Source organism: Brassica oleracea, chromosome C6, assembly GCF_000695525.1.
Source record: "Brassica oleracea var. oleracea cultivar TO1000 chromosome C6, BOL, whole genome shotgun sequence".
NCBI classification, from domain to species: Eukaryota; Viridiplantae; Streptophyta; class Magnoliopsida; order Brassicales; family Brassicaceae; genus Brassica; species Brassica oleracea.
The window spans coordinates 39,040,947-39,064,075 of NC_027753.1; the positions used below are offsets into that span (position 1 = coordinate 39,040,947).

General features: G+C 37.7%; 5 protein-coding genes across 7 annotated transcripts; all 5 read right to left on the reverse strand.

Annotated features, from left to right (window-relative positions):
- Nucleotides 1–1,244: 1,244 nt before the first annotated feature.
- Nucleotides 1,245–2,850, reverse strand: LOC106296662 (pathogen-related protein-like). 2 transcript variants are annotated; one of them, XM_013732853.1, is made up of 5 exons: nucleotides 2,832–2,850; nucleotides 2,221–2,354; nucleotides 1,994–2,126; nucleotides 1,609–1,907; nucleotides 1,245–1,533 (listed from the first exon to the last, which is right to left on the reverse strand). In XM_013732853.1, exons 2-5 carry the CDS (start codon nucleotides 2,347–2,349, stop codon nucleotides 1,378–1,380), a joined length of 717 nt encoding a protein of 238 aa, XP_013588307.1. In that variant the 5' UTR covers nucleotides 2,350–2,354; nucleotides 2,832–2,850; the 3' UTR covers nucleotides 1,245–1,377. The 2 variants fall into 2 exon arrangements, with proteins under 2 accessions (XP_013588307.1, XP_013588306.1); XM_013732852.1 differs by lacking the exon at nucleotides 2,832–2,850 and having other exon boundaries at nucleotides 2,221–2,481.
- LOC106296663 (centromere protein X) lies at nucleotides 2,332–4,504 on the reverse strand. Of its 2 annotated transcripts, XM_013732856.1 has the most exons (7): nucleotides 4,418–4,504; nucleotides 4,278–4,326; nucleotides 4,161–4,201; nucleotides 4,036–4,075; nucleotides 3,897–3,950; nucleotides 3,707–3,813; nucleotides 2,332–2,354 (listed from the first exon to the last, which is right to left on the reverse strand). In XM_013732856.1, the coding sequence occupies exons 1-6, from the start codon at nucleotides 4,442–4,444 to the stop codon at nucleotides 3,710–3,712; spliced, it is 315 nt and encodes a 104-aa protein (XP_013588310.1). In that variant the 5' UTR covers nucleotides 4,445–4,504; the 3' UTR covers nucleotides 2,332–2,354; nucleotides 3,707–3,709. The 2 variants fall into 2 exon arrangements, with proteins under 2 accessions (XP_013588310.1, XP_013588308.1); XM_013732854.1 differs by lacking the exon at nucleotides 2,332–2,354 and having other exon boundaries at nucleotides 3,541–3,813.
- Nucleotides 4,505–5,477: 973 nt separating this feature from the next.
- Nucleotides 5,478–7,304, reverse strand: LOC106298287 (alpha-1,3/1,6-mannosyltransferase ALG2). The gene is made up of 7 exons (XM_013734389.1): nucleotides 7,212–7,304; nucleotides 7,016–7,132; nucleotides 6,720–6,913; nucleotides 6,389–6,642; nucleotides 6,181–6,305; nucleotides 5,944–6,110; nucleotides 5,478–5,869 (listed from the first exon to the last, which is right to left on the reverse strand). The coding sequence occupies exons 1-7, from the start codon at nucleotides 7,276–7,278 to the stop codon at nucleotides 5,573–5,575; spliced, it is 1,221 nt and encodes a 406-aa protein (XP_013589843.1). The 5' UTR covers nucleotides 7,279–7,304; the 3' UTR covers nucleotides 5,478–5,572.
- An 8,287-nt stretch (nucleotides 7,305–15,591) lies between these two features.
- On the reverse strand, nucleotides 15,592–16,419 carry LOC106298860 (protein LIGHT-DEPENDENT SHORT HYPOCOTYLS 7). Its single transcript, XM_013734994.1, has one exon. The coding sequence runs from the start codon at nucleotides 16,260–16,262 to the stop codon at nucleotides 15,705–15,707; it is 558 nt and encodes a 185-aa protein (XP_013590448.1). The 5' UTR covers nucleotides 16,263–16,419; the 3' UTR covers nucleotides 15,592–15,704.
- A 2,877-nt stretch (nucleotides 16,420–19,296) lies between these two features.
- LOC106300578 (epidermis-specific secreted glycoprotein EP1-like) lies at nucleotides 19,297–21,135 on the reverse strand. Its single transcript, XM_013736753.1, has 2 exons — nucleotides 20,273–21,135; nucleotides 19,297–20,011 (listed from the first exon to the last, which is right to left on the reverse strand). The coding sequence occupies exons 1-2, from the start codon at nucleotides 21,054–21,056 to the stop codon at nucleotides 19,431–19,433; spliced, it is 1,365 nt and encodes a 454-aa protein (XP_013592207.1). The 5' UTR covers nucleotides 21,057–21,135; the 3' UTR covers nucleotides 19,297–19,430.
- Between the last annotated feature and the right edge of the window lie 1,994 nt (nucleotides 21,136–23,129).

The following is a 23,129-nucleotide window of genomic DNA, read 5'->3' on the forward strand; positions in this document are numbered from 1 at the left end:
TCTCTCTCTCTCTCTCTCTCTCTCTCTCTCTCTCTCTCTCTCTCTCTCCATACACATACATAAAAAAAGTTTGAAAAAAAAAGAAAAAAAAAACAGAGAAATTTGGTAAAAGCTTCATCGTTCCTTCGGCAAAAGAAGAAAAGCCTGGGTATGATCGTCGTCGACTTCTTGTTGTCTCTGGCAGCAAGATCTAACACCTTAATCACAGATCTTAGAAATCAGACAAATGAATTTCGCTAAACAAAAAAAAAACAGATCTGAATCGAGAGACTTAGCAGCGCGAGGTACTCGAGCGATTCTCCCGACGGGGAATTGGAGAACCGGCTTTGATCAATTTCGAAACCGGTTTGGTCTCTGGGCGGTGGTTTCTCCATTGCACAGAAATGAGATTGAAAGATTTACAGAGAGAGCTTTAGTGGAAGAAAGGTTGGAGATCTGTATTCTGACAGTAACGGTCGTCTTCTTCTTCAGTGTTTTTTTTTATAGGCGTTGATCAGACATCAATTTAATTGGAGAAGAAGAAAGGAGGAGGAATAATGGTTTGGTTTTGTTGTCTGATTATAGTGTGTTTGGAGTTTGGTTTTGTTGTCTGATTAAAAAGTGTTTTTGTGTCTTGGTGTGTTGCATATTTATAGAGAAGCTGTCGCGTTACCGTAACGGCTATATTTCTCTCGAGTTTTGAGTCTGTTTCGATCGCCACAAAACGCGTGCGCTCTCTTCTAACGGTAATAATTTTGGAATCGAACCGGTCTTGCAACCACCTAAACCAGTCTTGCAAGTTCTTCTCGAAGTTAATCTAAAGACAGATCTTTGCTTCTTGTTTTTCCAGTTCTAGACAATTTGCGGGGTTGAACATGAAGCAAACACATTATGTAATAATACAGCATACTAGGTTAGGTGGAGTTTCAAATGTATACATTTCACGTAAAAATAAACTTTGAGAGCACGATTGATTGTGCTGATTTTTCGGTTAAGAATAGTTTTCTGTACTTGATCTGGTTGAATTTTTTTTTTACATTTTGGTGTTTCGACATTTTCATGAGTTAGTATGTAATCAAGACTCCTTTTGTTTGATGCGTTGCGGTGGGTTGTTACTACTATTGTATCAAAAAATATACTGAAGCTCGGCGGTACTTTAGGTAAATATGCAGGCTTGATCAACTCTAGTAGGTAGGTGTAGTATATAGTACGTATATGACCCGGTTCTCCATTTTCTTCGAATATGGTCTTGCAGCAAAGCAACGAATATAGATGGCTCATTCCATTCATCCAAGAGACTATTACAATATATTTTATAAAGAGTCTACACACTTCTGCCTCCCTTATTTTCCAGTATGGCCCAACAACGATACAGAGAATCAACATTCATATAGTTTATTAATGTGTGAAGGGACAGCTGTGTTTCTCTGCAGTGTTGTCTCCACTGTCTGTGGTTTTGGTCTCTAATATAGGAGGTCCCTTGAGCAGTCCCCCGAACAGCTCTCCTGGATCATAATAAATCTCAATCTCCTCTGCTCTAAGCAGTTCATCAACCTGTAGAGAAATAACCGCTAGATGTAACCACTGAAAGATTGTGAGGGACGGACACAGATTATGTTTCAGACATACCTTTAGAACTCCTAGGCCTAGGAACTGAACCATTTCCCCAGTAGGAGCATGGCCTTTGAAATCTCCTTCAAAGTATCCCCAGTGTCTAAACTTGAAGGCTATATTAGGCGGCCCTGAGTACACAGAAAGTATCTCAAAAGCAAACCCACGTGGTAAAGCAGATCTAAAGGCGTCATGTGATGACTCAAAGCTCTCTTCCTCTGGCTTATAGTACTGAAACTCTCCAGGCAGAGAGGTCTTGAGCAAAGCATTGTAACTCCCAAGCCTAAGTGTTTCTTCAGCCGATAATCCTTCTCTCCCTGATTAAAAAAAAAAAACAGTTCAATATTTGTTTGGTAATTATACAACTTGAAGATCATATTGATAGGTGTTTTGTGGTAGTTACCATTGACAAAGAGCTTAAACTTATCAGGGTTTATAGTCTTGAAGTCTTGTAAACGGATCTTGTGTGAGAACTCCATCTCCCATGACTTGATCGCGTTTTGAACCGTCTCTTCCAAGGACCCTTCTGGCCATACCTGTGATCGAAACCAAACACTAGCAATAGATCAGATATACAGATTTTGAATTTAGCACATGCATAAATAAAATGTTAAAAGTTAACCGAAGGACCTTTGTCTGGCCTTCTTCAAAGAGCTGGTTCACAAGATCAAAAGCTGGAGGGTGACCATACCTCCATTGGACCTCTCCTACATCGTTAAGGACTGATCTATACTTGTCTCTCTCTTCCCTAGTAGCCATATTAGCTTTTGATGTAGAAAGAGTTAAGCTTAGTTGTCTCTTTTATAATCTCACGATACACGTTGACAATCAAGAGAATAGTGTTTATTGTGTGTGAATACTCATGAATCCTATTTACTTAACCTCACTAATTTGACGTAATGAAGTTGTTAAGAGTCACCATCACATTTCTAAATAATATCAGGACTAAGTTGCAACCAATAAGCCACAGTAACTTGTTTGTGTGTCCAAATAGGCTTCTTTTTTATTAATTGAGATAATGACATGTTTGAACACTACAGAGAAAGTCTTTTAGATATATGTTTGCTATATCTATCACGTCAGATGCTGTATGGTCATTATTCTTGACTTTGTCTTGAAATTATTGTGGATAGTGGATACTAGTGAACCATATTAATACCATTAAGATGATGCTATAATATGAAAATGACCACAATTGTTAAAAAAAACGATAGAGAGACAAGAGAGGGTTTGTAAATTACATGGGTTCTTCCTTCTTCGAAGAGCTTGTTCACAGTGTCAAATATCGGAGGACCACCGTACCTCCACCGTGTATTTCCAGTTTTTTCATCGTTCAAGATCGATCGTTACTTATCCGCCGCCAATCTTAGAGACGAAAGGCCACTCTCTAGAGGAGCATCCGCAGAAGAAGCCATTTTCGTGAATTTGCGTGAAGGTTTATGAGATAACTAGATAAGAGAATACTACATATATAGTGACTATCGAGGTATCCTTTTAAGCTAAAGACGATGATGTCAGAAAGAGACAGATGTCACGCTTTGGTCGTAAATACTCATTCGGCGTCACCGCAACCCCATGTGAAGAACTTATAGTAAGCTCCAAGTTAGTTACGGCCTGACTAAAAAAGAATCAATCCTAACATAAGCTACTGAGCCTAACTGGCTACGACATTGCTCATGGACGAATTGATTGTCCAAAGGATCATTCATCGAAACGATTACCATGTGTCGCCACTTCAGTTACATTAAGTTAATCAAGAAAACACAATACTTGTATCTGTTCATTTTCACCTAAGTATTAAAACTTTATCACAAGGAAATCACCATCTATCTACATACAGCCTGTGGTTTTTGTTTTTTTCTGAGCAGAAGGTAAACCAAAGAGAATGGAGGAGAAGACAAACCATGTGCATGCAAACACTAATTAATTTACTGTATGTAACGGACAGGATCAAGTCAAATATATATACTTCGCTCTCTTTTTCTCATAGAGTAACCTTACATGAACATGCGAAATAGCAACCAGAGATAAACTATTTATATTATCTTCAAAAAACCTTGCGTGAAATCACTGTTAATCATCAGACATTAACAGTCAAATTTATCATCAATGTTACCTTTTAAAAGTCCAAAAGAAGCTGAGGAAGAATCCTCTCCAAATGACTCGCTTCAATCTTATCCATCCCCTCAGCTTCCGCAATTATAGCCGCGCGCTGCACAGCCTCTGCAATTGCAAATAGTAAAAACCCTTTAAACAACATGAGTAACTGAGATTACCAAAACCAATGATGGAGATAACATATGAACCTGAGACAAAGCTCTTGAGAAGCTCACAGCTAAGTTTCAGAGCATTCGCGTTGGCTAACACGAATTCACAACACATTCATCAAGCTTCACAACAAAAGACAATTAATAGAGCTTATTATTATTATTATATAGAACAAACCAGAAGCAAGTCTGTTCTTCTTGGATGTTCCCAAAGCAACCTGTTTGCATATACATTTATAGCACCACAGAATGTTAGCTTCAATCACTCGTTTGAACATATCAGAAGATCGTTTGATGGAGTACCTCAGCGTCTGTAGCATCAATTGCATCACTCCTCTCTCTTTCTGCATTCGCAATCACAGATAAAATCAGGAACAGAGAGGATCAACATAAGCGGATAAACTAGTTGACAACACCTACCGCGAAATCTTCGGGCCCAAATGTGCTTGAAAATGGCGTGAATCAGATCCTAATTCCCATGAAGGTAACAAAAAACGAGAATCATCGAATGCAGAGGAGAAAACATCGAATGGTAAGGGAAGATGCGAGCAAGAGATTACAGAATCGAAAGCATTGTTGGCGTCCATGGCGTTTCGCGAATATAAGGAATCTTCGACGGCGACGGCGAGCTCCGATGGAGGATTGTAGCGAATGATAATGAAAGACGGAAGAGGGAGACAATTATACCAATATAATACTAAACCGGATTTAACCAACCGAAATTTAATCTTATCCCATAATTAACAAAGATGATACTAAACCGAAATTTCAGTCACAGCCCATGATTAGATATCGGTGCTGTTTGCATCGAGTTTGCGGACGCGGATGATTGCGGTTTCTACCGGTTTTAAGAGATTTGTACGACTTGTTATGCGATTATAGATTGGTGTTTGCTAGATACTTATGACTGGTTAACTAACAAATGCAACAGCGGTTAAATAATAAATTAACAATATTTACATTTTATATAATTATAAAAATATCAAAAATTATAATATTATAATAAATATAAAAATTATATTTAGAAAGTTATAGTTTTAAATTTCAAAAATTATAGAAAATACTTTTATTTAAAAAAATTATAATATTAATTAAAATATAATAGATATATTTTATCATTTTTATAATTTCAATTTAAATTTTTTGTTGAATAATTTTATTTTTGTATTTATATTGTTTTTAAAAAAAAAAATTATCCTACATATACGCTAGTTGGAACCAACTATTGAATTTATAAGATTTAGAGCGGTTTGAAACGGTTTAGAACGGTTTGAAACGGTTTAGAACGGTTTGAATGATTGTTGCAAAACGCCAACAACCGCAAAAGCTGCCTTTGCGGGTGGTAGCGGGAAAGACAGTCATATCCTAAATCGAATTTTTTAATCATATATATCCGATAATTAACCAAGCTGATACTGAACCGAATTTTAATCATATCTGGTAATAATTAACCAAGGTGAACTAAACCGGCTTTTAACCATATCCGATAATGGTCTAACTCGAACCTATTTGATCCGGTTTTAAATAGTGGAATCGAATTTAAACGTTGTCATTTTGTTTGGTTAAGAAGCGGTTCAGCTCAAAACTACTTATTCCGCCAAATTTATTCTCAAACCGAACTCAACCGAAACTAACCAATCTTCAAATTCAAGATGATTGATCCAAACAACAAAGGCCTTAACCCTCTCTAAACGTATGCTGTATAACGAAAGATCTCAGTCTTCTTTAGGACTTGATACTACATCAACTAGATACTGATTCAACTTCTCTCCAAACGTCTTCGCAGAGAATGACTCAACCACATGCTTCCTCGCTTCACTTCCCATTCTCCTCGCCAGCTCAGGATCCTCGACGAACTTAGCCATCGCCGAACTGAAATCTTCCGGACTCGGTTCACAGAGATACCCTGTTTCTCCACTCTTCACCGTCTCCACGGGGCCACCGCTGTTGCAGGCTATCACGGGTTTGTACGCAGCCATTGCTTCTAATGGAACTATACCGAAATGCTCATCCTAAGCATTTTGAAAATGGTAACATGAGACTCGTGCTTGGAGGAGGAAAAGTGTAAAAAGAATGGCGACTTTACCGTTGGTGTGTAGAGGACGCACAAGCAGGAAGAGAGGAGCTCGTTTCTTTCGGCTGTTGAACAAGATGTGATGAAGCTTACTCGGTTAGAAACTCCTTCTTTCTCCGCTAAGCTTTTGAGCTCCTCCAAGTACTCTACATTCTCTTTCAGCCTTTCGTCATATCCGCCTGAAGAAGAATAGAGAGTTCTTAGAATGCAAAACAGTAAAAACCTTCATTCACTATTAGTATACTATACCAGCAACGGTGAGGGTAACATCATCACTCAGAGTTTGCTTATGTTTGCATAAGATAGCAAAAGCTGAAACAGCTAGATCGATGTTCTTCTTCTTCTCAAACCGGTTTATGGAGAGAAAATTCAACCTGGTCAAGACGGTAAAGAATCTGGATAAATGTTTTTTTTTCCTCTTAATGTTTGGAGCTTAGGGGATGGATATACACAATACTTATGAGCGTGTGGTTCAATGAACTGATCGACATTTACTGCAGGGTAAAGAACAGCAGGGCGGCTTCCTCGCGCGTGAAGACGCTTAAACGTTTTTGCAAATGTCGACGCTGTGAAGTTGCTGTTAACAAGGATCATATCAGCCATTCCTGTGGTTTGTTCTTCGAGAAAGTCAATGGGTTTACGATACATCCTCCTAAGTGGAGTTGTATGCTTAGCTAACAAGAGATCAGGGAAGTGGCAGTAGAACACAACCTAAGATCCAAGTATGTTCTTCAAGATTAAAGCTATAAAGACAAGAATACGATGAGTAAAGCAAAGTTTTTGAATACCTTTGATGATCTTTTGAGTTTCAGCAAAGGGACAACGACTGAGACCTGGTCAGCTAGTACAACATCGAAGGAAGACCATCCCAAGAGAACACAAAGAGCAACGAACAAGCATCTCAAGTAAGCACACACCGCGTGTAGACGGTAGAAGATGTGACGTGGCAGGAAAGAACCATACACCGTTACTTGAAAGATTCCTGTACGTATGTATACACATTACATTATTTAAAATGGTTACAAAAATTTTACATAAGCATTCAATTATAAAATAATCTCAAACACACTCTCTGTAACCTTACCAGAGAGAGTTTCCTCGAAGCATCGAGATTTGTCGTGGTGAGAGGTGAATACATGAACTTTATGACCCTGCGAGGCGAGCTCAACCGCCGCATCGACGATCAATCTCTCTGCTCCACCTGCACAATCAACGCAATTGTGTAAACTCGATCTCTCAAATGCGTTTGTTCGGTGAATCAGGATAAACGAAGAACGTACCGATTCCAAGATCTGGATGTATGATGGCGATGTTCATCTTCTTCGAACCTTCTTTTCTCATTCCCATTTTTGATCTGTGACTTTGCTCACACTGTTCTCGTCTTCAGAAAATTAAAGAGGTGAAAAAGATATTTGACCGGCCCGTCATGGCCCAATATGGGGGTATCATGAGGATCTGCTCGAGGCCTATCTGGTTGGCCCAGAAAAGTTCGATTAATTTTAGTTTTAGTAATTTTATAAACCAGCCCCAGATCTTTTGGAGTTTTCTAAGATTTCACCCAATATCTCTGATTTTAACAAGTTGAACCTCACACATTTAAGTGTCTTATTTCACCCATAATTTCTTCTCTCTTTTTTTTTTTCACCCAAAATTTATGTTATGAACAATTTAGGTCATGAACTTTCACTTTGTGATACTTTCATCGTAATTCTCTTTGTTTTGAATCAAAGTGATAAGAAACGGTTTGGGCTTTTGGATGTTTGTATTTCTTAGAAATTTTCAAATGTTTTAACTTTTAGATGTGTTTTGGATGTTTGATAAGAAACAGTCAACTGTCATATATATTCTGCTTTCACCACTAATCAAGATAGATTTCCACAAAGTCAAAAACAAAGTCAATATACAAGATTGTGAGTAGTTGTGGGCCTTAGTCTACTCCAGCCCAAATTGGAATACATCTTGGCCCAAGTTGTTGACAAGTTCATCTCTTCTCCTTGTGCTACAAAATATCAGAGAAGCACGTGAAGGGAGTGTGAGTCTGTTACGAACAGCTGTGACTCCAAGCAAGGGAGTCATCTTCTTCGTGTGACTTAGAGAGAGAGAGAAAGATCAAGAGAGAGAGAGCTTGGTGAGAGTGAGAGCTTCTCGGTTATCTCTTTGTATTCTGATTCCTCTTCTCTTCTCTTCCCTTCACCTCCTTGTATCTTGAGAGATCCATTGTAAACACCTTCGATCGGTTTGATCGGTTCTAATGGAAAGGCTGAGAGACCTTCTTCTCTCCCGGTGAGTATAGCTCTCTTCCACATCGGAAGAGGAGGTGAACACCGGTCACCAAAAATCTGTGTGTCTCTCTTATGATGTTTATGCTTGTTGCTTGAGAAGTTAGATCTTGTGAACAAACTATTGATACAGGTGGAATCGGGAATCGATTCTCAACAAGTGGTATCAGAGCCAAGGCTAGGCTCAGTGTATCAAGGAGTTCCAGATCTGGCTTCATTATCGAGTTCCAGAGCGAGGGAGGTTGGTTCACGGATCTATCATGGATCGGGTTAACGAAGGATGAATCAGATCTGTTAGGTTCTGTGGAAGCTTCGGTGAAGTTTTTTGTGATGAAGTCTCGTTCGTAAAGATGATTTTGATTTTGGGGTTTCTTGCTTCTGCGACATAGTGTGTTTGAGAAAGAATCAAAGGTTTCATTACGGAAAAGAAGAACCAGATGTATCACGTTCAGGAGATGAAGCGAAAGAATCAGATGATATTTTTTACAGGATCGTGACTTCAAAGGGAATCTAAGGTTTATCTAATCTGGGATATCACAAGCTAAGGAAGAAGAAGAAGAAGGTGCTGGTTGTTCTTGGTAGAAGACACCACAGTTGGAGAAGCAAGGTTCACAGAGAAGAAATCTATTTGGATATGAAGATTTCTGGGTTTATAAACTCATGTGAATCTGTAGAGTATTCTTTCTCCAACGGTTCAGAGATTTTGTGCATTATTGTGAGCTATGGTTTAGTGACTCACAGGTGATGATGCAGAAATCAAGAGATGAAGAGATATCCAGAGACTGAAGCGAGTACGTGAGACGTTCTTAACGTGCGTTTGGTAATGCAGCTTGAGAATGATGTTAAGGTGGAGTTCTTTGCTGATTATTATTGGGATTCAGGTTCATGAAGCATGAGACAAAGTTCTTTGGCTTAAGGAAATGAAATCTGAATCGAATACATCATTACTCAAGTTCAAATCTTGAAGACAAAAGTCTGTTTTTCTACTGCAGTCACAAGTATCTTTGTGATGGTGAATGTTGTTGTTTCTGGTGCTGCTCAGGGTCAACTTATTCAGAGGGAATCAAACCTTAGAAGAACACATATGGTTATCTACTGCTTCTACAAAGGATTAGCCGAAGTTTTACTGGTTTTCAGGTTGTTTGTTTTGGTTGAATTTGGGCGTAGAAGGTATGGTACAGTTGGTGTTCAAGTGTTTTCTGAAGGATAAGCCAAGAATGGCACACATGTGAGTCTCAAGACTAGGGGACTCCCTAGAAATGAGAATTATGTGTGTCGATAATGGTTGTTTCTTATCTTCAGTTAGGTTTCTGGTTTCAGGATTATAAAAAGAGTTGAAGATGAGTATGAAACAAGATGGGTATAGGCTTTGGGGTTTCAAGATTGGTTAAGTTCTAAGAAGGTTGTCTTGCAAGATCAGTCTATGTGTCAATGGTTAGATTCTTGTGAATCAGGAAGCTCAAGTTGTGATGATCAAGGGTCTAAGGAGATCATTATGGAGCTTGGAGCAATTTTGTTCATTAAATGAAAATGGACAAGAAGGCTGGATTTGTTGTGGTTTTATTCACTGCGCTTTAGCGCATATACAACAAATGGTTGGTTCTCATAAGTGAACAAGTCAAGGTTCATTTCAGGAGAACATTGGAGAGTCATCAAGTATAAAGAAAAGCAGAAACAAGTTGTACCTCAAAATGAAGCAGCTGAAGCAAAGAGGAAGGTGTATGAAGAACATACAATGATTTTACTGGAACAAATGTTATTTGTGGTAACGGCAGCTTTCACATTTGGTGAGGTACTGGGAAGTGACAGACGCAAGCTCATAAAGTTTTCAAGTTGTTCGCTTATAAGGTTTCTGCTAAAGTCTTCAATATTTTGACTCTTGGAAAGCTGATGGAGAAAATCGGTGCTACAGAAACTTTGATGAAGAAACAGGTTTCTGGCTCTTGTGCTTCGGGGTAATGAATCAAGAGGAGGTCTGACGTTGCTGGTTATAGGATAATATGGACATGAAGATTCAAGTTTCAGTCTTGCTTAGTGTGAACTATGGCATTGCTCATGGCTTATGTTCTGAAAGTTCAAAGATAGTCATTGTTATATGGGATTCTTGTCTTGGCTGGGAAATCAGAATATTCAGAGCAATGTTATAATTCAGAGAACCATTAGTTCCGAGGGTTTGTATGCAGAATAGTATGCGAAAGAGTCAGATTATCTGAGGCTACAATAAGAAGGTGTCTTATCAGTTTGGTGGTACAAAACCAAATTGGGAAGTTTCAACGTAGCGGCAACTCTTGATGGTTCTTCGAAGTATAAATAACTTGGTGAAGTGGCAGCAAAGTGAAGATATAATATTCAAAGTGGGAAGCCATAGTAATCAGTTAATTACACTGACAAGTGGAGCTGAGTGTGAAAAACACTAAAGGTCTGAAATATTTTTGGTTCCTGGTGGAGTTTCTACAAGTATTGTAGTGTGCATCAAAATGTGATTTTATGGCTTCTGGGGGAGCATTAAATTTCAGAAGTGTTCTCAAGATACCTTCATCTTGGTAACGGTATGAGATTTCTAAGTCAGCTTACACATGAAGAGTTAAAGAGATTCAGCTAGTTCACTGTGGTACACTGAAGAGAGGGTTGAGAAAAAAGGAGCAGCTTGTTATGGATTCTTAGAAGAAGAATTGAAGGAGACAAAGAGCGTGTGCTGCAGCCTGCTGGGAAGTATCAGAGTTTTCTGTGCTAGTAATATGATAATACAAGCTGCGTTCGGAGTGAGAACAAGTAATGTTCTTAGTCATCATTTAAACATCAGAACGAGACTCAAGGAGGGATCTTCTCAAGTACACTTAAAGAACTACAAGTGATTGAGTATTTTTATGCCGTGGTTCCAAGTGAGACTGGTGATGAAGAGAAAGACTCCGGTATAAGTCTATGGTTCTTTGAAAGGGGCAAGGGATTTTTCTGGTGACTTGAGATATGGAGATTTGCTACAGCAAAAGTGTCTCATGAATATTCTCAGGAGTATCACAGAGTGTTTTACAGCAGGAGGTGACATCAAGAGTCCTTTGATTGATGTTGAAGTTGCTGTAAAATGGTGTTTTTCTCACAGGTTGTGAGGATGAGGCAGAGTAAAGAAGCTAGCAGTGGTTAAAATCTATTATTGATTTGGTTTCAATAGTGCAGAAGGGTTTGAACAAGATTAAGCAGAGAGATTTGTTTCAAAAGTCTTCTTAGCAAGGTGGAGCTAGGCGGCGTGTTCTGTTGGTAACAACGGCGGAGCAAAGTGATGCTTAAAGTTCAACCAAGTAACTATTGGATTAAAGACTGTCTCAAGAACTGAAGCATGTGTGATTCAGGTGAGAATCATGGCTTACTTCAAGTCAAGGAGGGACAATGGTTTTTTGGTTTTCTGCAGTCAGTTCAAATTAGCATCAAAATCAGTCTTTGGCGGGGTGAGAGGTGATCTACATCTACAGCAACAGGTTTATGACATTATGTCATAGGAAATGTTTTATGAGCTGATCTATACTAGTTAAAGGAAAAGCTTATGGAGGTGGTTGCTGAGTTAACAGTATTGGGATATTAAATCTGTTAATGGGATTGTTGTGTGGTTATCTCGTCTTGTTCCGGGTTATGGAATGTGCCAAAGAGGATCATTGAAGAAGTTGATAACAATAGGCTTTGTTATGCAACTAAAGAGGACATGGGAAGGCTAAAGATTGGTGTTGTGATTTATGTGACAGCAGGAATTCTTTGGCTAATGTCTGGTACATTGATGGATGCTTAAGAGAGTGAAGACTGGGATTGTGGAAGTTAAAGCTGAGTTTCTAAAGGTTCTAAGAGGCAGCTTTAAAGGTGTTTGTTTGGTTTAAAACTCAAGAGGAGAACATGGAGGTGTTATTGTCTCAGGAACTCTGTGGTCAAATAGAGTGAGCTTGTTAAAGAAGGACTGATGTTCAAGTGTGGAGGTTGAATGTAAGTATAGAATCAGATCATATGATTCTAAGAATGGCTTACAAGATATCTGCTTATATGGAGTCAAGGAGAGTATATGGTATCAAGTGAAGAAGTGAAGACACTAGCTTCAAAGGTTTCAGAAGAGATCGTTGGAGAAAGTGATCAGAGTTGATATTACCGATTGAGATCGGGGTTGAGCTTATCACTGGAAATGGAGTGTAGTGTAGCTGACTAGGCCCAAGGTGGAGATTGTGATTAGTTGTGGGCCTTAGTCTACTCCAGCCCAAATTGGAATACATTTTGGCCCAAGTTGTTGACAAGTTCATCTCTTTTCCTTGTGCTACAAAATATCAGAGAAGCACGTGAAGGGAGTGTGAGTCTGTTACGAACAGCTGTGACTCCAAGCGAGGGAGTCATCTTCTTCGTGTGACTTAGAGATAGAGAAAGATCAAGAGAGAGAGAGCTTGGTGAGAGTGAGAGCTTCTCGGTTATCTCTTTGTATTCTGATTCCTCTTCTCTTCTCTTCCCTTCACCTCCTTGTATCTTGAGAGATCCATTGTAAACACCTTCGATCGGTTTGATCGGTTCTAATGGAAAGGCTGAGAGACCTTCTTCTCTCCCGGTGAGTATAGCTCTCTTCCACATCGGAAGAGGAGGTGAACACCGGTCACCAAAAATCTGTGTGTCTCTCTTAGATCAAGAGAGAGAGAGCTTGGTGAGAGTGAGAGCTTCTCGGTTATCTCTTTGTATTCTGATTCCTCTTCTCTTCTCTTCTCTTCACCTCCTTGTATCTTGAGAGATCCATTGTAAACACCTTCGATCGGTTTGATCGGTTCTAATGGAAAGGCTGAGAGACCTTCTTCTCTTCCGGTGAGTATAGCTCTCTTCCACATCGGAAGAGGAGGTGAACACCGGTCACCAAAAGTCTGTGTGTCTCTCTTATGATGTTTATGCTTGTTGCTTGAGAAGTTAGATCTTGTGAACAAACAATTGATACAGGTGGAATCAGGAATCGATTCTCAACAAAGATCTTCATAGTAGTCTTTTGGATAGTTGCTTGCTTTAATATGTGTATTGTGAATGTACAAAAACTATCATAGGCACCGTTTGAATACATATACCTTTTTTCCACTAGTAGTCATCTCTCTTCTTCATTGATGATGATAAGCTGATAACTCATTGAGAGATGATTTGTTGGGTGTCGAGTTCTCCTCCTCTCCTTAGAACTCGAATGGCTGTGATTTTTTCCACTGGCTCGTGGTCAAGGACGAGCCTGAAGCTGGTGCTACGAGATGAAATCATTGATGACTACATCAAAACTCTTGCCCAAATTGTTGGCATGTACTTCTTTTGCCAATGAAATCTTAATCTTCCATACATTTTTTTGTCTGTTCTAATCTGTGATTATTAAGAAAAGGCTAAAAAGAGGATGTACTATGTATCCTCGAGGTGCTACTATGCTTTTGGAGCATTGGTTCCCCAATCTTTGGTGGATAAAATCAAGTGACTTCTAAAGGTTAAATGGGTATTACCAGACTCATACTCAGAGGAGAAAGATTACGGTGGTAAGACTCATTTTGAATGAGTTTGATTACTTGTAGATGAATTACACGTGAATTAATTGATTATATTCTTCTTATGTGGTTTGATTAAGATAATTAAATGATTATGCGAATTGCTTATTTTGTCTTTTCTAAAACTGTAGGTGGTTCTTTGACGGTAAGGCTTTTGCCTATTAGATATCATGAGCTTTGGTATCAGAACAACAAGAAGGAGCACAAGTCACGCGAGGACAGTGGTTTCATCGTGAGGAAAAATCTGATTGAAGACCATGAAAGAATCAAGAAACGATGGGATCTGAGGATGAGTGTGGTTGGAGGCGAAGCCACGTTTGCGAGGATGTTGAAGCTCGGTATTCATCCATTTGCAGGAAGTGGTGACAACATAGGGATGAAATGTTTGTTTGTGAGGTAGCTCACGCCGTTGAGTGGATGTTGTGTACGTGGGCAACTTTGGCCATTAGCCACGGTCAGACTAGCTACGCTTTTGTCACCTTCTCTGAGGAAGAAGATATTTTTGACGCTGTCTTGGAGCTGGGGAATCGAGGTGGGACCCGAGGTCGGTAGAGGAGGATAAAACCATTTACAATCAACATTCAAAATGTCATACCACTCAATTTTTTCAATCGTTAAGATCTAATGTATTGCTGGTGGTGCATGAGTATTACTTTTTCAATTGATAATAAATCTCTAAATACAAACAAATAAATATCCTGCAGAGATCTAGTTACTCAAAAATCAAATAAAAAGATAAATTAATACACCATAATAATCAAGGTTTGGTATTAACACTTAAGTTTCCGGATTCAAATCTAGTTTCTGTCTTACTATGACTAAATTAGGCAAATACAGCTTAACTATCAGCGCCCATTATATGCATAAGAGACCGAAGGTTATTTATCTCCAGAAGGTTGTTCCTCAAACCGTTAACTCAAGTTCAATGTTAGCACAATTGATTAAAACCATTTACAGAGAGATTGATTACTTCTTACTTCCTAACAGAAATTGGAAGTCTACATTTGATTAAATTGTGATATATGGGCCATGATTATTCATAATTTTAATCATACATATATATATCCGTTTCCATCTTATATTACCAATAAAAATTTGATATAGTCTTAGTTCTAAAGACTAAAGCTAATTAAAACGCCATCGGAGCAGGCTTTGCGCATGCATGACCAACTTCACCGCAACAGTCGCATACAGCCATACGTACATACATGTTTAAGGATAGTCTAAACTCTTGTCTATAATACACGACTAAAAGTAATTAAGTATGTTTGAAAAACAAACTCTACAAAATCATTATTAAACACACACAAAAATATACATATCATAACTAACTTTAATGAGCAAACTGACACACTTAAGATCGAACAAAGAACCCGCCGCAAGATCGATACTAATTAATTTGCCAAGAACAAGTGATAAAACCTATATAATATATAGATGATGTATATATTTCATTTGATATCCAGATTACCGCAATAGATGTGTTTTGTATGTATATACATTCATAAATACATGTACACTTACACCTAGCTATGCCAAAACTAGGGTTTTCTGGTGTACGTGTGTATTATATACCCTCTAGGGTTTACAGTGTAATATAGTAAAATGAGCCGATCTACGTCACCATATATATCACCATACGTATACTTAACAAAGTGATTATGAGTCGCATTATTCACATATTATATATGAAATGATCAGATAATTAAGATGTAGTTAGATCATTAAAGAATTTATCATCAAATTCACCATTCACATGTTAGTATATGATCTTAGTTTGGCGTATAAAACTACAGTCCGCAACAAGAGCGTTCTATCCAGATCTATTTAACGTTTATATATGTATAGAATTCCAAAAAGATCATAAACGTTGTAATTAATTGAAAATTATAGAGATTAAATATAGAGAAAAATAAAATGCTTACCATTAATTAATCCCACATTTGTTTTTATTATGTTTTTTGTTTGCTTGCTAAGATGGCAAGTTGGAGCTGCTAGTCCCTGTAGTACCATCTCCACTCTTCATAGGATTCCTCTTCTTCTTCTTCCTTTTCTTGTACGGAACCCCTCTTGCCTTGGCCTGTGAATCTCTCACTTCCCTAAGAAAAACCCTAATACCACCGCCGGCAAACGGGTTTCTCTCCGGCAACCCTCCGTTCTCCTCGTAAGCCGCTCTCAGCCGTCCGATCAAAGCATCTAAACTCCCCCACGCTTGCTTTAGAGGACAGTTACACTGTCCCGCCGGTTCAACTTGTCCGAAGAAAACACATCCATGGACATGAACTTTTGTCTTTCCGAACTGGTCAAGATACTGTAGGAAGTCTAGGATGTGGTTCGAACCGCACTGTGAGATGTGAACCGGTGGGTGCTGGTTACGAAGGTATTGGCAAAACGTGTTCCAGTCTCGCCGTTTCTGTGACTCGTACCGGCTTAACGCTGGTGGGTTAGGAGGTGATTGTGGTTGTTGCGGTTGTGGTTGAGAGGACGATCCTTCTGCGATGCCTTTTCCTTTGTTGCTCGGACTAGCCATGGATTCGATCGGCTCTTTTTGGTTTCTTGGTCGATGATAATCACTACATGACTAGTACATATGATTCATAAGATTTTTCCTGATTTTCTCTTTTTTAGTGTTTTGGGTATTTTAAGGAGAAGAAAAGAGGAATATAGAGAAACTATTGTCAATGATAGTGGAGAGACCTTTAGAAAATTTTGTACATTAAGTAGAAATAATATTATTATTATATTCTTGCAAAAATTATTTGATGGGAATATATATATATATTTAGATACATACGTAGCATCAAATCAACATAAGGGTTAAAAAGCAGGAGGTAAGATGAATAAAATCTAAGAAAAAATGAGTCAAACACATTTTATTATCTTTTGTCAAAATTACCATACAGTGATTTTTTAAATTTTTTAATTTTTGAGAAACTAATGAAAGGATCATTTAACTTTATTTCATCCAAGATAAATGATAAATTTTGTGTGAAATTAATGAAATAAACTAGTTCACATGATTTAATATATAAAATAACAATCTAGCTTAAAACTAGAATTTTATATTTTTAAAATAACAGTCTGATATTCTTTAAATAACCAACCTCGAGTAAATCGTTTTTAATTAGCCAACTCGTTTTTAGTTAAGTATAAAGTGTGATAACATTTCAGATCAAACATATGTAAAACGTTTAGTAAAAAAACCAGAGATGTAAAACGTAGATTATATTTTAACCAAAAAAAACGTAGATTATATATAGCAAAGTAAAATGCAAATTATGTAAATTGTAAATTCTTTTTACTCGTTATAACCACGAAGAGACAGAATAGTAGTCATGTCGCAGCTATGAAAAAAATAATTTGTTGGAAACTTATGTTCTAACAACGCTTCAAAACAAGAGAGACTGTTGAGAGAGAGAGAAAAGTAGATCTATTATCGGGTCCGGTGATCGGCCGGCGCGTGAGCGTGCGTGTCGTCACCGGAACCCCTAAAGTTACCGTCAAAAGTCTTCGATCTTCGTCTTCTCGACGTCCCCTCCCTCCTCCGCTTTGCTTGAGTCCTGGAAGAAGATCGTCCATGACGGTTCTGTTTCTGGTGTAAAGGTGCGGTCGTGGTGAGGAAGACGCGGTGAGGCGCGTTCTGCAGCTTGTGGTTTTGTCTTCGGGAGGCGGAGGCTCCGCCAGCTCTGTCGTCGCCGGTTCAGGTCCCCGCGAGGTGGAGGCTACGCTTAGCTCCGCCTTTGTCGGTCAAGATTACGGGGGGTGAAGGTGCTCCATGCCTTGCCTCGCCTTCGGTTAGTTCCCTTTGCTTAATTTTTTAGGGTTTCGTCGATTTCTCTCCTTTTAGTTCTGTCGAGTTTGGTGGGTTCGGATTGGTGGTGACGACGTCGGAAGACGATCGAAGCTGGTCCAAGGTTATCGGTGACGGTTCCCGCAAAGTCTTCATCTTGGTGATTGTGATGATTGGTAACGGATGAGAACTCGATTCGTCGATTGATGCTCTCCGAAATTGGGCTCACTTGTGTCGAAGACGTTTGGCGGTGGTGATGGTTTGGAGTCAGGGTGCTCCGGGGGATCCGGGTGATCACCGTCGGTTGGCTCCCGGTGTTGATGCGAAGCGAGGGTGTCCGCGCGGCGGCTAAGCCTCGTGGATTTGGGTATTTAGTTTGTGGGCTTTAGGCCCGTAAGTTTGTCTCTTTTTGACCCAAGTTTCATGGGCTTTTGTATGTTTGGTCTTCGGTTCTGGGCTTGGCCCATCTATAATTAAATAACAATTTGGCGGAAAAAAAAAATGCAAATTATGTTGATGATGTTTTGGAATATCGGGTTAATTAGTGATAGATGAGGGAGACAGGAGATGGGAGCCACAAGAATGCTTTAGCTCTTTCATTTTCAATCGGTAGACCTATTATATTCTTTTCTCTTCCTTTGATCTGTACGATTAGCATTTAAGTATTGTTATCTATTTACTTTATTTGAATATTTGTTGCCATTAAAATTAAAATTATGTTTATATTCAGCTTAGCAATCATTGTCATCAATCGAATATTGCCGCCCTACTACGTGTAAACAAAAGAAAAAAGATACTTGAAAAGGATAATTAACACACTGTTTTAAAATTTTGTTACGCATAAAAACTGAATACAGATATGGTCTAATTAGAAATTTCAAATATCAGTATTTTCACGTAATACTTTACTCGTATATCGTATTTACTTTACCCATGCAGGTAAGAAGAAGAAAAACTATAAAGGACCGGTAATTGTTTTTAATGGATACATAATGTAGCAGACCCGTAAATAGGCCCAACTGACCTCTTCGTCTAAATATTATGTTCAAACAAATGCGATTTTAGTTTACAAAAAAAAAAAAAAAACAAATGCGATTTTTCTCGCTCAATACGATTTTTCTCAATAAAGACCAAAAACAAATAAAATCTATGCAGGTCCCAGTCCCAAAGATCCGCAATGGACGCTTGCATTTGCTTATTTTAAGTTTTGTCATCTACATATTTTTATATTTTATTATATTAATATGTTTAAGGATAGTTGTTTACTTGTTTTTAGATGCCACTAAGGGAGGCACTAACCAATCATATTTAGAAATTTAATTGGGTGTAAGTGAGAACCTTTGTTGATTCCTTGTTTATAATGAAATCCATTACTACCTACTCTCCTATGTTTTTTGAGTCTTCTAAATTCACTGAAAATTCATATTTTTGTTAGTTTTGTGTTTTTTCTTACTCAATTCAAATAAGAAAAAAATAATACAAAGTAATCAGTCGAAAATGGTCCCACGGAAATCAAATCATTAACTAACAGAATTATGAAAATGTACAACAATATCGAGTTGTCTCGATATTCTTAATGTAAAACCATTAAATGCATGTTCTGAAAAGGGAAAACAAGTATATTTTTTGTCTAAATATGAAAATGTACAAGAATAAAAATGTCTCGATATTTTTTGTCTCGATATTCTTTCTTGGATCGTAACAGAAGCAAAAATAAATCTATAGACATAATTAATACTCATATCGAAAACAAAGCCTATAGAAAAAAAAAACAAAGCCTATGACTTTTAGTATTTAGATTAAACAAAGGAAATACATTTATTAAACGGTGAAGTTTATCAAATCATTACAAAACACACCGATTATTCATTAAATCTCTTATGGTAAAATAATCTCAAATGAAACACACTAATACTTAATGTAAGCAACAGAAGAAGTGTTGGCGTCTTTGATGAGCGTACCAAGAAGAGGAGCAAGCAAACATTTCTTGTCCTTCTCCTTATAGAAGTAACCCAAACACTTGCAATCACGATCACACTTAGCCTTACAATCGTTCACAGAAGTTGGGCCTTGTCCATCATTAACATAAGGCCCAGTAAAATGTTCAACGCCGACGATCTTGTAGTAATTCACGGCCTTACCTTTGCCTCCACTACAAAACTGCGTCGCTTTAGGTGGTGAGCATTGGTCGCTCCATCCTAGTAACCCCTTGGGTGTAGGGCACGCAACGCACATTCCACGGTCGCAGTAACCGTAGTCGCCGCAGAAAGACGGTAAGCCGCATTGTCGGACGAAGTAAGTGGAGAAAAAGGAGAAGGACTCTTCCCATGTGAGGTACGTTGCTGGGTCGAACCACGAAAAGGCCTTGAGGCTACCGTCGGAGCCGAGTCTGAGGTACGAGATGGTTCCGTTGTAGTTGATTTTGTTTAGGTTAAGAGTTCCATCTCCGCTTCCGATGGGTCGGGATTGAAGTAACCGGCGGTTGTTACCTGCAGGCCGAATCAATAATATTATGAATATTAAAAATAAAAATAATAATGATAATATGAATATTGTGGGGACAATATTTGGATTTCTAAAAGTAATATATTTTTTAAAAAGTTAAGTTATGTTTTCAAATATTATAATAGTATTATTATAGAATGTATGATTAAAAAAATATATTTTCATATAAATTCTTTTTAATATCTTTTTTTGAAAATGTATATTTAAATTTTTTTGAAACATTTAAATATTAAGAAATGGAGGACCTGGATTAGTTGTCGTTGTTGGTTGTGGTGCGGGTTCTAGGAGGAGCTCATAAGCTGACGGCTCCGTTAAGTTGTCGAACTCCCTTCTAACGGCAAACGTCACGGTGCCGCGGAAGTCATGGTTCGGCCATCCGCCGTATACTAACGGCTGACCTGTTTTGTTGACGTACATGGTTAAGCCTTTGTTGTCAAGAACCATACTGTAGGGACCATCTGAACCGTCCATGTCGGATTTACGGCTGACGAGTTTGTTAGCTCCGTTGACTTTAAGTGATTGTCCGGTGAGGAGTGTGTCGGTGGGGTGGTCGAAACTCTGCCACACAAACTTGCCGTTTTTGTCGTGTAGCACGATGTTGCCGTTGGGTAAGATTTCGAAACCAGTGACGCCTTTGTTGGCCGTGTTGGTCTGCCACTTGGCTTGCCCGTTTGACTCGGCGAGGACTAGGTTACCGTTGCGTCCGAGCGAGAGAGTTGCGTTTTCACCGACGGGGTTGTTGCGGTTCGCGTCCCAGATCCAACGCATGAGTGACTCTTCGCTTCTGAGTCCGACACGGAGGGCTAAGACATAGGCGCTAGGGGTAGTGTTGTAGAACAAGAGCTGGAACGGTCTTGTGAAGAAGCTCGCGTTGGGTGAGGTTATGAATCTGTAGCTCGCGTCGTACTCGGTGATGTAGTCGCCGAACTCGTTGTTGTTTACGACTTTAAATTGTTTCTCTGGTGGGACTTGGGCTGTGACCACTGAAACAGTGGCAATGGCGAGTGCCACGATTAGAAACCGAAGCATGATTGGTTCGCTCTCTTCTCTTGTGTGTTTGAGTTTGAGTGATATATGGAGTGTTGTTGATATGGTTTTGTAATAAGATTGGATGTGTAGATGTGCATATTATATAGGTTCTATTGGCTGTATTGGTTTGAAAAGTCAAAGTTGCATATTACGACTTGACTACAACAATCAAAGTGGTGGGCCGACGGCTGATTATTTGGATAAGGTTTGTGTCAACTGAGAATTTTCGAGTATTCCCGCTAATATATACAATCAATGTTTTAATAGCTCGTAAATCATATATACATTATACAGCGTATTTTTCTACTTTATATTTTTAATAAATTAATGAATACAATAAACTAACAATATTTTAGCTTTGAATTAGATGAATTCGAAATATGACTTATTCAATAATAACAAAATATTTTTTTTAAATACAAAATAAATATTTAAATCTACTAAAATTGTAAGTTAATAATTTAAATTTATAAAAATTGTATTTAGACATTAACGAAATAATTTGTTAGTTTCCTTTCAAATAAAATATTTTTTTCCATTGTAGATGTTATATATCAAGTTACATATAAAACACATCTATAAGTTAAGATACTTATTTATGATATACCAAATTTATCATATAATCAAATAAAAGAGATGAAATTCAAACTATTTAATCAATATATAAAGGTGTGAAAATATTCATTTCTATTGAACAATAAAAAAAAATCGAATATATGAATTTAAAAGAAAATTATTTGATGATTTGTAAGGATTTTTGTTAGTCTTTTGTGAATCATGTTTGTATAAACTAGCACACAGAAATTCAAACAAAGATAATGTTTTGAGTCTAACAGATATTTATATATATCTAAACCAAAACTTTACGTATGAAACATGAAAACTACTTAGCAGATGATTTACGTTAATGACCGAATCTGTTTTTAAATGATAAAACACCTAAACAGTGCTGTGAGCCTGATGCTGATGGTAGCATAAGAAAGGAGACGGGACAGCTTTTGGTACTGTCGTACTGAGGTGTTCGGTTATCCTTAGAACACGCAGTTTCTCTCCGCTTCTCGGATGCTTTTAGATCTGTTCGTCGCATATATCAAAGACCATCATTAATAACTGCTGACGAAATATCAACGTTATCTAAATTATTGAGATTATACTGTCGAGTGTCGGCCAATATTAATCACATCGATTTGTTATGCTTTTGCGTCTTTATGCAACAATGACAAGACATAAGAAGCTTAACTTTTGGTTTTGAATATATTGATCAATGATCATAAATTATCGTCAATTCGTCATGGACAGTTTTTTTTTTAACATCATATTAGTTATTTTGTCATAAGTATATAATAAACTAATTTTGTTTTACTTATCGTGTTTGTTAATACATTTTCCTTCCAATATTTTTTGTCTACATCTTAGTATGTATATGCTGAAGCATAGTTTATGACTTGTATTTGTGGTATTGATTTAAAACATCAAAGCTGTGGGTTTAATTTCATCTATAATAGAAAGACATCATAGTCGTGGTTTTGAAGTACACGCATCCACGGCTAGCTGAGATCTCTATCGTATTATTACATGTGTCTCCAATAAAAAGGCAACAATAAATGCTGACAAAGATAATCCCAAATATTACGGGATATTGAATACAACGAAAACAATAGACTTATTCTTGGTTTCACCCCCTAGGTGAACCTAGAGGTTCACCAACCAATAGGATTATGTTATTTCAAATTTGATATCTTTTATAAAAGGAAACAAAATATTGTTATATTATATTTTCAAAGTAAAAAAAAAGTAAAAAAAAAATAGTAGTTACAAAAAAAAAAAAAATTCCTAAAATATTGTTAGCGTTGTCAGCAAAACACTAAACCCTAAATCCTAATCCCTAAACCCTAAACCCTAAATCCGAAACCCTAAACCCTTGGGTAAACTCTAAACCCTTGGATAAATCATAAACTCTAAATAAAAACCACTAAACACTAAAACACTCAAGGGTTTAGGATTTTAGTGTTTAATGTTTTTGATTTAGAGTTTATGATTTATCCAATGGTTTAGGGTTTACCCAAGGGTTTA

Excerpts from the sequence above, each read along its gene's own strand:
- LOC106296662 (XM_013732853.1), bottom strand. The coding sequence starts at position 2,349 with ATGGCTACTAGGGAAGAGAGAGACAAGTATAGATCAGTCCTTAACGAT. Across the intron at positions 2,127-2,220 it reads TTGAAGAAGGCCAGACAAAG|GTATGGCCAGAAGGGTCCTT; the intron begins GTCCTTCGGTTA and ends TTTCGATCACAG. Across the intron at positions 1,908-1,993 it reads GTTTAAGCTCTTTGTCAATG|GGAGAGAAGGATTATCGGCT; the intron begins GTAACTACCACA and ends TTTTTTAATCAG.
- LOC106296663 (XM_013732856.1), bottom strand. The coding sequence starts at position 4,444 with ATGGACGCCAACAATGCTTTCGATTCT. Across the intron at positions 4,327-4,417 it reads CCAACAATGCTTTCGATTCT|GATCTGATTCACGCCATTTT; the intron begins GTAATCTCTTGC and ends CATGGGAATTAG. Across the intron at positions 3,814-3,896 it reads TCTCAAGAGCTTTGTCTCAG|AGGCTGTGCAGCGCGCGGCT; the intron begins GTTCATATGTTA and ends TTGCAATTGCAG.
- LOC106298287 (XM_013734389.1), bottom strand. The coding sequence starts at position 7,278 with ATGGGAATGAGAAAAGAAGGTTCGAAGAAGATGAACATCGCCATCATA. Across the intron at positions 6,914-7,015 it reads CTTCGAGGAAACTCTCTCTG|GAATCTTTCAAGTAACGGTG; the intron begins GTAAGGTTACAG and ends ACATACGTACAG. Across the intron at positions 6,306-6,388 it reads ATTGAACCACACGCTCATAA|GTTGAATTTTCTCTCCATAA; the intron begins GTATTGTGTATA and ends CGTCTTGACCAG.
- LOC106298860 (XM_013734994.1), bottom strand. The coding sequence starts at position 16,262 with ATGGCTAGTCCGAGCAACAAAGGAAAAGGCATCGCAGAAGGATCGTCC.
- LOC106300578 (XM_013736753.1), bottom strand. The coding sequence starts at position 21,056 with ATGCTTCGGTTTCTAATCGTGGCACTCGCCATTGCCACTGTTTCAGTG. Across the intron at positions 20,012-20,272 it reads AACAACGACAACTAATCCAG|GTAACAACCGCCGGTTACTT; the intron begins GTCCTCCATTTC and ends TTCGGCCTGCAG.